The sequence below is a fragment of the Equus quagga genome, chromosome 3 (assembly GCF_021613505.1).
Source record: "Equus quagga isolate Etosha38 chromosome 3, UCLA_HA_Equagga_1.0, whole genome shotgun sequence".
NCBI lineage: Eukaryota > Metazoa > Chordata > Mammalia > Perissodactyla > Equidae > Equus > Equus quagga.
This window is the reverse complement of record NC_060269.1, coordinates 150,731,406-150,742,646: the sequence shown is the minus strand read 5'-3', so window position 1 is coordinate 150,742,646 and position 11,241 is coordinate 150,731,406. Positions and strand designations below refer to the sequence as shown.

General features: G+C 39.4%; 1 protein-coding gene across 7 annotated transcripts in view; it reads right to left on the bottom strand.

Annotated features, from left to right (window-relative positions):
- Nucleotides 1–11,241, bottom strand: part of KIAA0232 (KIAA0232 ortholog) — an 80,427-nt gene that overhangs the window by 30,472 nt on the left and 38,714 nt on the right. For all 7 annotated transcript variants that reach the window (XR_006888036.1, XR_006888037.1, XM_046657420.1 and 4 more), the window contains exon 3: nucleotides 3,929–4,066. Coding sequence is in view for 5 of the 7 variants with exons in the window: in XM_046657420.1 (XP_046513376.1) it covers nucleotides 3,929–4,066 (138 nt within the window). In the remaining 2 variants the exon portion in view is untranslated. The remainder of the gene's footprint in view (nucleotides 1–3,928; nucleotides 4,067–11,241) is intronic.

The window sequence follows — 11,241 nt, the reverse complement described above, 5'->3', positions numbered from 1 at the left end:
CCTGTAAGTGTCAGACAGGCACACACAAAGTAAGGAGAAAAGAACTCAGTTTACATATAATGCATAACATCACCTCTCCCTACCTACCTACTTACTATAAGGAGAACATCACCTATGTTACTGTCTCATAATTATGTGATTAACATTTTAATCGACTAAACTCTAAACCCATTAGTGGCTTTTGATTCTGGTCAGTTGGGACTGACTGTAAAGTGCCAGCATTTAGACTGGGTGGAAAATGAAGCAGAGAACCACGAACGTTACCACCCTCCATATTTAAGAAATGAACAACATACCCATATGCAAACATTCCCTGCGGCCAAAACATGAAATAAAACTTTTGCATTATAATATCCTATGTAGGGCCTCTTTGTTCCTTTCTTTTCATTGAATCCACCAGAAAGACTAGAAAGAAAAGCCGGGGGACACACAGACGGCCTACAATTCATCAACAACCACAGTGATTCCTCTCTATTGTCACAGGCCATAATTAAAGAGGGTTCTTTTCAAGTTCTTTCCACTGGCTCCCAAGAGCCAGGAGAGCTGGCTTCTGGGGTCTGGGTGTTGACACACACAGGACAGCAGGCAGCTCTGGAACAGGGCACTGGGGTTCCCCGAGCATTCACCCAGCTCCTGGTATCTGCCTGGCACATTCATTTCCTCAGCCTATTTTAATTTGATAAAATTAAAAACAATCGTTATTAGGAAAAAGCAATGCAATAATTTTTTATAAAATGAGAAGGAAAGAATAAGATAGGACAAATGCTTCATTGGGTTTGAAAACAAAAATCCCACCTTTGACAGCCAGGTAAAGGAAAGCATTTTTCCAAAGCAACAACGTAAAGAATAAAAGACCTCTGTGAGCCACAATCCTTCCCTTGCACTCTTTCTACTTCACACCAAGTTCCTTCCAGCACACAGCATACTCAGCCACGATGAACTATACACAAACTGAACAAGCTATGGGAGCAGCGTCTTCAGTATGCTACAATAAGGCATCCACACTCCTCATTTCTTCACGGCTGATTTCAGCTGTCCTTGTTTTTCCACTCAGCTTCACCGTGAGTCAAAGGCTAGAGTCATTTCTCAGCGACTTTGGTCCAAAGCAGAAATAAGATCCTTTCCCAGATTGAAACTCGCTACTTATATTTTCCTCCCAACCATGACTCAGCAGGTTCTTCAGATTTTGCTCAAAGAATTTACCTGAACTAACCTCTCACTTTAGAAACCATCTGCATTTTGAATTCCTTTAAAAGCTGCAAATTACTTTACCAATCTATTCCTTCAGTGTCATGCAGAAAACACCTTTACTTTTGGGTAATTGTCCAACCATCCCCACCCCCTTCTTTTTTTTTTTTTTTTTTGAGGAAGATTAGCCCTGAGCTAACATCAACTGCCAATCCTCCTCTTTTTGCTGAGGAAGACTGGCCCTGAGCTAACATCCATGCCCATCTTCCTCTACTTTATATGTGGGATGCCTGCCACAGCATGGCTTGATAAGCGGTGCATAGGTCTGCGACCAGGATCCAGGCTGGCGAACCCGGGTCATTCAAGCAGAGTGCATGAACTTAACTGCTATGCCACCAGGCGGGCCCCAATCATCCCCTTTTCTCTAAGGACTGTCCATCACTCAAAGCCACTGCTGAAGGAGTGGACCTCCAGCCAACTCTGTCCCCTCCCAGAAGCCTATCAAATCAGGGGTAGACTTCTGGCCCATGCCTAACCAATCAGATTCTCTAATTGAATGGTGTTGGGTACTAGCCTCCAGCAGTTATGCTGGGCTGGGGCTGGAATGGTTGTTTTTTCACCATGTGTGTACTGAAGAAGAAAAGGCCAGACTTCAGATAGAGAAGGAATGACCCAGAAGCAAAGAGAGAAGGAGACGAGAGATTGTGGGTCATTAGAGAAAATGACTTTGGCTGCCAATCATTTAGTTCCCAGTTCAGGCCACCACCTCCAGCACTTGGTTTCAGTGAGGTATTCCTGTATCTTTATGTAAAGTCCCATTTCTTCTTAAACTAGGTTATGTTCCTACTTGCTGTAATGAAATGGTACCTGACTAAGATGGCCACATGAGCACTAACTTCTAAACTATCCCCTAATCTATGAGGCAGCAGTCTCCAGAAATCAAAGGTTAAAAATTAAAGAGGTGGGGGTGCCAGCTCAGTGGCATAGTGGTTGAGTTCACAAGCTCTGCTTTGGAAGCCCAGGGTTGGCAGGTTCAGATCCTCGGCGCGGACGTATACACTGCTCGTCAAGCCATACTGCAGTGGCATGCCACATATAAAATAGAGAAAGACTGGCATATATGTCAGCTCAGGGACAATCTTCCTGAAGCGAAAAAAAAAAACCAGGAAGATTGGCAACAGATGTTACCTCAGGGCCCATCTTCCTCACCAAAAAATAAATTAAAAATTAAAGGGATGGGGAAGAAAAAAACAGTGGAACGAGAAAAAAAAAAAAGCAGGGTAAGATGAAAAGGACAGACTCTTTAAAAATGGAGTGTTCAAGTCAAGAGAAATTCAGTACCTTCTATGCGATCGGTATTCAATCTGTTCAGCACTAGGAGATGAAAAGATGGGTAACTCACAGTTTTGCCACCCAAGGAGGAGAATCAGGAAGGCAGACAGAAACGAACAATGCAGTTTAGGATGTGAGGGCCTGCTACCTGAGACACATACGAGGTACCACGAGTACGTGCCAGGGAGTTGGGCTCTGACAGACAATTCTAAGTAGCGTGAGAACACACAGCTGGGGACCACTGAAGGAGCTTTAAAATCACGTGTGGTAGGTGGTAGCCAGGCACGATAAACTCCTACCGATTACCAAACAGAGCAAAGCTGGTCATCCCAGCCTCAGACCATCAGATAGCGTAGTTCAGGAAGGAAGCTTCTGGTGGACGGATCCTCTCTAGATAACTTGTATGAACCCTTTCAATTTAACTTCACATTATAAAGTTACTTAAACGACACCACGTCAAATAGCATGGTAAAAGCAAAATAATCTTCTAAGTAGTTATGACCTCAGAGATTACATCTTACAGTGAGTAACAAAACAAGAATGCATAGTATTAAATAGGTGATTATATTCTAAAACTGTTTTGTTATTTCAGGATGCTGAAGGACATGAGCAATATTTTATATGAAGTGTTAAAAGATTAATAATCTTTTATTTTCTAAAAAGCAAAAAATTATGAATCATGGGGCCGGCCTGGTGGTGTAGGGGTTAAGCTGGCGTGCTCTGCTTCGGCAGCCTGGGGTTCAGATCCCATAGGCAAACCTACACACCACTCATCAAGCCACGCTGTGGCAGCATCCCACATACAAAGCAGATGAAGACTGGCACAGATGTTAACTCAGCGACAATTTTCCTCCAGCAAAAAGAGGAAGACTGGCAACCAATGTTAGCTCGGGGCCAACCTTCCTCACCAAAAAAATAAATAAAAAATAAAAAGTTTATGAATCATAAGCAAATATAGTGTTCTTAAAATGTTAAAACTGCTATCCCACTTCTAGGAATGTATCCAAAAGAAATAATATAGACCATGGAAAAGCCACACATGAAAATATTCTAGACAGCATAACAAAAAATCAAGAACAAGCAAAATATCCAGTAATAACCAGCATATTATATTGCTGTTGGAATATTATTTGATTAAATATAACTTAGCCACTAAAAAGAATAAAAGATAATGTAATAACAAGATGAAATATATGTTAAATGGGCAAAAAGGATACAAGATTTTGTGTATATATAGAAACACGTCAAAAAGGAACAGGTGACAATGCTCACATTACAGTGGTGAGATGATGAATGGTTTACTTCTCTAAGATTTTTGGTCGAGATGTTGTATTTGTAAACTTTTAAAAAAACACTCCCCCGCCCCCTCTTCCTCCTCTGAAGTATTAGAAATAAAATGCAAACCTACTTCATCAGAGGCAGATCGAAGACACTGGACAGCAGCCTGTTTTTTCATTTCTTCTACAGTTAGATCTGAGCACTTTTTCTTACTCTTTCCCCATTTCTTAGAAGCTCCTTTTTCCCAGCCCAGGAAGATGTCATTCTCCTAAAAGAAGATTGGAGAAGGTTCAATGAACATGGTTAAACAGCAAGTTTCAAACACAATTATTTTCCACATGCTTACACATACATTCCCCTACCAGATACATCCATTCACAGATGGTGCCCACAGATCAATGAAGAGAGCACAGAGCACTGTCACTCAGTGCACTTCAGGACAGTCCATTTGGTGGGTACCTATTAAAATTATTATTTATCATCTTAATAAATCTGACCCACTTATATTTATAGCGAATGCTAATAAATGACTCAGACATTTGTACGTAAATATTATCATTTAAATTTCAGTATAAATTCTAAACTATATACACAATTAAAAGTTTTCTCTTCTGTCTTTCCCACTCTGCAATAATGGATGTTCACATTACTATCAGATTTTAACATCAACAGTTAAATGCTTCAATCCCTATTTTCTGTATCTTGTAGTCTAAAAACAACAGCTATAAAATATTTTGTCAGTATTTTAAGGTTTTTTCCCTTAATTATACATGCCCATTATAGAAATCGGAAGAAAACTTGAAAAGCAGGAATAAGAAGGCAAAATCACCCATGATCTTACCACCCAGTGAAAACTAGAACAATTTGATCTGCTTCATTTGGTCTTTTTTGTATGCTTTAAAAAACCCCACATAATTGAATTCACACTATTTGTATAATTTTGGACTTGATTTAACTTATTATATTGTAAACATTATCCCCATGTTACTACAAATTCTTTGGCTTTAAATATTCCAAGATACAGGTTTACTCAGCTATTTCCCTAAACTGGAACTTTAATATTTTTAATTGCTTTGCTACTTTGTTTCATCTTTAAAAGAGCCTCTCATTTGATAATTAAAACCAGTGGACAGACAACAAGGGAAAAAACAGATTAGAAAGATCGACAGTGGCAAAATTAAGAAAATTACTTAAAAGAATACTTGGCTTACAGTGGGCCCTCAGGAAACAGACGTGAGTAAATGAGTGAGATAAGATAAAGAAGGGAAAGCATAATAATAATTAATTCAAAAGATTTTTTAACATCAAATCATACACTATCAAACTGTCTAACCCAATTTTTACTTTAATTCAATGCATAAAAATGACTTTTATGCCACCAGATAAGAGTGGGAGAAAACACGCTTCCCTCTTCACTCATTGTAATTAGCATACTTTTACTTAATTTCATGGGCATGTCTGCAGATCTCATGAACCTGAAAAACATTTTCTGGCTGAGTGGTGTCAATTCCATTTTCCAAGAGAAAATGTGCTTGATGGTCAAGTAAGAACTATGTTTCCATTTATCTAACATGTTTGGCTAGACCACACTTGAAACCTGACATTTTTGATCAATGATATTTTCTGGAGATAGGGCTTGTCCTTTAATAGGAACAGAAGACAGAACCCTAACAATGGAGATCTGAAGCTTCTGAAGGCAGAGAAAAATGTTGCAATTTTCTCTATTGTTCATAGGGTATAAAACAAAGGGGGTATAAAAGTTATTTGTGTAATTATTGAAAACACGACTCATTTTTGTTCGAGCTGCTGAGATCGGCTTTCTCCTTCCTGAGCAGTGTAAGCGCGTGTCTGCTGAAGCTGTATTGTGGCTCAGCAGAAGTGACGCACACTCAAAGGCCCTAATACAGCTTTATTATACAGACAGAGGGAGCTTCAAACTCCACATGGACACGCGGTCCTTTGGACAGCAGTTTGACAACACGTACCAAACATCTTAAATGTGTACATGCACCTTTTTTTTTTGAGGAAGATTAGCCCTGAGCTAATATCTGCTGCCAATTCTCCTCTTATTGCTGAAGAAGACTGGTCCTGAGCTAACATTCGTGCCCATCTTCCTCTACTTTATATGTGGGACGCCTGCCACAGCACGGCTTGACAAGCAGTGCATAGGTCCGCACCCGGGATCCAAACCGGCAAACCCCGGGCCACCGAAGCAGAACATACGAATTTAACCACCGTGCCACCGGGCTGGCCCCTGTACATGTACTGTTAATCCAATAATTCTACTTCTGGGAATTTAGCCTAAGGAAATAATCACCAAAGTGTGCACAGTTAGCTATGGTGATGTCTATCAAACAGCTGTCAACAATGGCAAACATGTAGAAACCACCTAAATGTCAAATAAGAAGGACTTGGTTAAATAAGTTATGACTCATCCAGGCAACAAGATATTATAGCCATTGAAGACAGTATGAAGCATATTTATTGACATGAAAAGCTATTCACAATATATACGAGAAGTAGTTTATGCAACAGTATCATCTCATTTTTAGTTAAAATACACACACACCCCCCTTAATGTGCATTAAAAGTTTGAGAGAAAGGTACTAAGAGATTACCAAGGAGCTTGTCTCTTGGTGAGTAGGGGTAGTGTACTATTATTCTTCTTGTAATTAGGTCATACTCCTCTAATAGTCAAAAGTTTCTGTTTTCTTACTGGAAAACATACGCGTCAAGAATAGAGAAATGAGAAATACCCCTGTCCACCTCCACCTAGAGCAGGCATCTGGCACTAGCTTTATGTCTCCTGGCTGGCATCCCTTTGTTTATACATGAATATGGATCCATCCATTCATCCAGCAATCAATTAGGTGTCTTCTTTGTGGCACTAGGAATACAAGAATGAATACAACACAGTCCCTGCCTGCCACAGGTACACAGTCCAGTGCGAAATAGACACGTGAGCAAACAACTGAGGCACGGCTGCCGATATTGTAAAGGTCTACTGAAAGCACTTAGGAAACACAAAAGAGGCACATTCTTTTCTTGGCCTGGTTGGTAAGCAAAGGCTTCCTACAGAAGGAAGGTCACTGAAGCAGAGTCTTACAGAATGAATGGAAGTCTGGGCTAGGGTGAGGGGGAACACCAGGCAGAAGAAACAATGTGCCACAGCAAGGGAGAGCAAACTTTGTCGGTAAAAGGCCAGGTAGTAAATATTTGACACTTTACAGGCCAAGAGGATAAATCAAGGATATAATGTAGGGATTTCTACAAAAAAAAAGAAATTTTCACAATTTTTTTATTGATGAAATTCAAAATATAATTCAATACAATTTTTTTGTAATTCATATCTACTAATGAGTAGAATGGAGCTCTTTTTGGGGGCGAGAGAACATTTGCTTAACTGGGCTTCAGAGTTAGTGTTCTCTACCATCAAAATCAACTACAAATGTTCATCTGTTAATGCTCCTTTTCTTTATAACAGCTTTACTGACATACAATTCACATACCACAATACTGACTCTTAAAGTGTCCAGTTCATTGGTTTTTAGTATAATTCACAGGGTTATGCAACAATTACCACTATCTAATTTTAAAAGATTTTCATCACCTCAAAAAGAAACCCTGTACCCATGAGCAGTCACTTCCCATTCCTCTCTCCCCCAAGTAACTGGTAACCACTAATCTGCTGTCTCTATGAGTGTGCCTATAGTGGACATTTCATGTAAATGAAATTACACAATGTATCTCCCTTTGTGTCTGGCTTCTTTCACTCAGTGTGATATGTTGAAGGCTCACCCACATGGTGACACGTGTCAGTACTTCATTTACGAATGAATAACAGCCCATTGCACAGATGTACCACATCTTGTTTATCTATTCATCTACTGGTGGACATTTGGGTTGTTTCTACCTTTTGGCTTTTACAAATAATACTGGAATGGACATTCATATACAAGTTTCTGTATGGACATATATTTTCAATTCTCTTGGTTAAATACCTAGGAGTAGAATTGCTGGGTCAAGTAGTAACTGTATGTTCAACCTTTGGAAGACGCGCCAGACTATTTTTCAAAGCAGCTACAAATTGCACAATCATACTAGCAATGTTTGAGGGTTCCAATTTCTCTACATCCTCATCAACATTTGTTTTGACTGTGTTTTCTGTTTTAGCCATTCTAGTGGGTATGAAGCGGCATCTCACCACGGTTTTGATTTCCTTAACAACTAACGACGTTGAGCATCTTTTCATGTGCTTATTGGTTATTTGTATATCTTCTTCAGATGGATATCTACTCAATTTTTTGCCCATTTTTAACTTATTCTGAATACACGCTCCTTATCACACATATGATTTGCAAATATTTTTCCAATTCTATAGGTTGTCTTTTCACTTTCTCGATGATATCCTTTGAAGCACAAAAGTTTTTCATTGTGATGAAGTCTAATTCATTGATGTTATCTTGGGCAGCTTGTGCTTTGGGGTTATGTCTAAGAGACCACTGCCTAATCCAAGTCATGATGATTTACTCCTACGTTTTCTCCTAAGAGTTTTATAGTCTTAGTTCTTTCATTTAGGTCTATAATCCATTTTGAGTTAATATTTGTATGCGGTATGAGGTAGGAGTCCAACCTCATTCTCTTACATTTGACTACCCTGTTGTGCCAGCACCTTTGGTTGAAAAAACTATTCTTTCCCCATTGGGTGGTCTTGTAAACAAACTAACCATAAATCTAAAGGTTAATTTCCAGACTCTCAGTTTCATTTCATACATCCATTCCATACAAGTACCAAACTATCTTGATGACTGGAGCCTTGTAGTAAGTTTGAAATTGGGAAGTGTGAGTCCTCCGACTTGGTTCTCCTTTTTCAAGATTTTTTTGGCTATTCTGGGTCCCTCACATTTCCATATGAATTTTAGGATCAGCTTGCCAATTTCTGCAATAAGGCAGCTGGGATTCTGATACAGACCGCCTTGAGGCTGCAGATCAGCATGGGAGCACTGCTATCTTAGTAATGTTACATCTTCTGATCACGAACATGGGATGTTTTTCCATTTATTACGTTGTCTTTGATTTCTTTCAATGATGTTTTATAGTTTTTAGTGTACAAGTTTTGCATTTCTTTTGTTAAATTTATTCCTAAGTATTTTATCCTTTTTGATACTATGGTAAATGAAATTTTCTTAATTTCATTCCTAGGATTTTCAATATATAAGATCACGTCACATATGAATAAGGATAGTTTTAGTTCTTCCTTTCCAAACCTGGATGTCTTTTCTTTCTTTTTCTTACCTTACTGCCCCATCAATACTGATTTATAATACCATTTTATGTATCTCATCTTTGAAAATGTCTTTTCACATAGATACTGCCAAATACCGAATATTAATCCACAGGCGTGAGTTTAACTGAACATATTAATTGCTTAGAAGGCATTTATAGAATCGTTAGGTTCTTCTCTTGACATTTGCCTTTCAGCATGTCATCACACTGTTGATCAATCACTTCCAAGTGAAAGTTAGGTGGAAGCTTCTCAACTGAACAGTTAAGCAGATTTTGAGACACAGACATGTCCTTTGCACTGTGTGAAAGTGTGAAAAGTCCCGGTGGAACTGCATTTTAGTCTTGGACAACACACTCACTGCAAACCTGTAGGAGGCTGGAGAGTCTGCTCCTTGTTTTAACTTCTGACAGAATGAAAATGTAAAAAGCAGCTCGACATTAATTTGTGATTCTGACAATGTTAGCTGTTAGAATGACTTAACTGCATTAAACATTTTGCATAAAAGTGTATTTTGCCTTGTAATTTTAGGTTGAATTCATTAAGAAACATTATCAAGTCTGTAGCAAAAGCTACACAAACAACAGCATACTAAATACACTTTTCTGCATTCTGCTCTTTCTACTTATTATGTCTGCGAGCTCCCTTATTCTATTTTTTTCTGGCTTCACGCACTGCGTGAATGTGTTATGACTTATTTAACCAATAGCATTGAACTAAATCAGATTTTAAAAGAACATAATATAAAAAAAGATTCAAGATATCGCTAATTTATTTATTGTTATATTTTTAGTTTCCTACGCTGTATTAATGTCCACTAGACATAAACATAAAATACTAGACATGTGCCAAATATTTACTCAATAAATTCAATAAAATCAAGTATAATTTTTCAAAATCGTAATCTTAAAGACAGAATACAATGATCAGTACCAAAAAAAGATACAGTTAACGCACATCTCAGCATGAGAACACCTATGGTCGGGTACTTTTCCAGATACTACTGTGAGGTAATCTAAGGCTAGAATTTGTATTGACTTTCTCTTGCTGTCTTCTATCAAGAAGGAAACTGGTAAGCGGAGGAAGAAACAGAACACAGCCTTCTGAAATACAGCTGGTACTGGTGACGTCTGCTGGAGCTGCTCGGCAGCCACCCCTGCCTCCCACACCTTCCCGTTAACAGCGTTCTGAATAAAACCACATGTGTTTGAATGGGACTAATGCCACCCTCATCGCTGGGCCCTAATTGGCTTAATACAAATCAGCGTGTCTCACCCCTTTGGCCCCAAAGATTGGCTGAGAGGCATGTGACCAATCAGAAATGAGCATTTGAAAATGAGCAAAAAAAAGGTTTTTGCTGGGAATGTAGGGAACACACCTCTAGAAAGCGTGTGAGACTATGATGCCAGAAACCAAAACTGCTGTGCTCTTTGTCATTTGCCCTCTACCCTGCAGGCAGCCGGCAAACCAAGCCGACAGAGGGAGGCAGCAGAGAGGCAGAGCAGAAGCCCTAACGACACTCAAGCTCTGAATCAAACCAGGCTGGGGCCAGCCCTACTTCTGGAATTTTAGTTACATGAGACTTTTTCTTTTTCCCCTTAAGCCTATTTAGGCCAAATTTTTGGTTGGTTGTGAATGAAAGATGTAGCTAGAATTTGAAGAAAGGCCTCAGCAATAAATCTACTTCTCATTGCTCAAAAGAATTGCAATTTGCCTCTAAAAAATGAATAGCTCCAATGAAACAAGCATAATTTCAGGTTAACTGCATCCATTTTTTTTTCCTACTAGGTCTTCAGCCAACAGTGACAATTTCCTCACTGCCTTCAGTTGTCCAACCAGCTTACCCCCACTGTGCATGCCATTCTGTACTGCTGGCCAAATATAGCTATGGGTCTTTTTGTCTCCAGACTAAAATATAAATCCCCTAGCACAGCACATCAGGTTCTTCAGAATTGAGTTCCTGCTTGCCTTTCCCAGTCTAATCTCCTCCCACTCCCTCACCACACTCTTTTCTGGCCTCACAACATCAGGCCCCTTCCTGTTTCTGTGACCTTGTACGCACTCTGCATTTCTTCTCCCTCCAAGGCTGTTCCTGTACGTCCACTGTCATTCCGACTGCCACCATCTCCCACGCACAGTGTCCCTTGCTCTACAGCCAA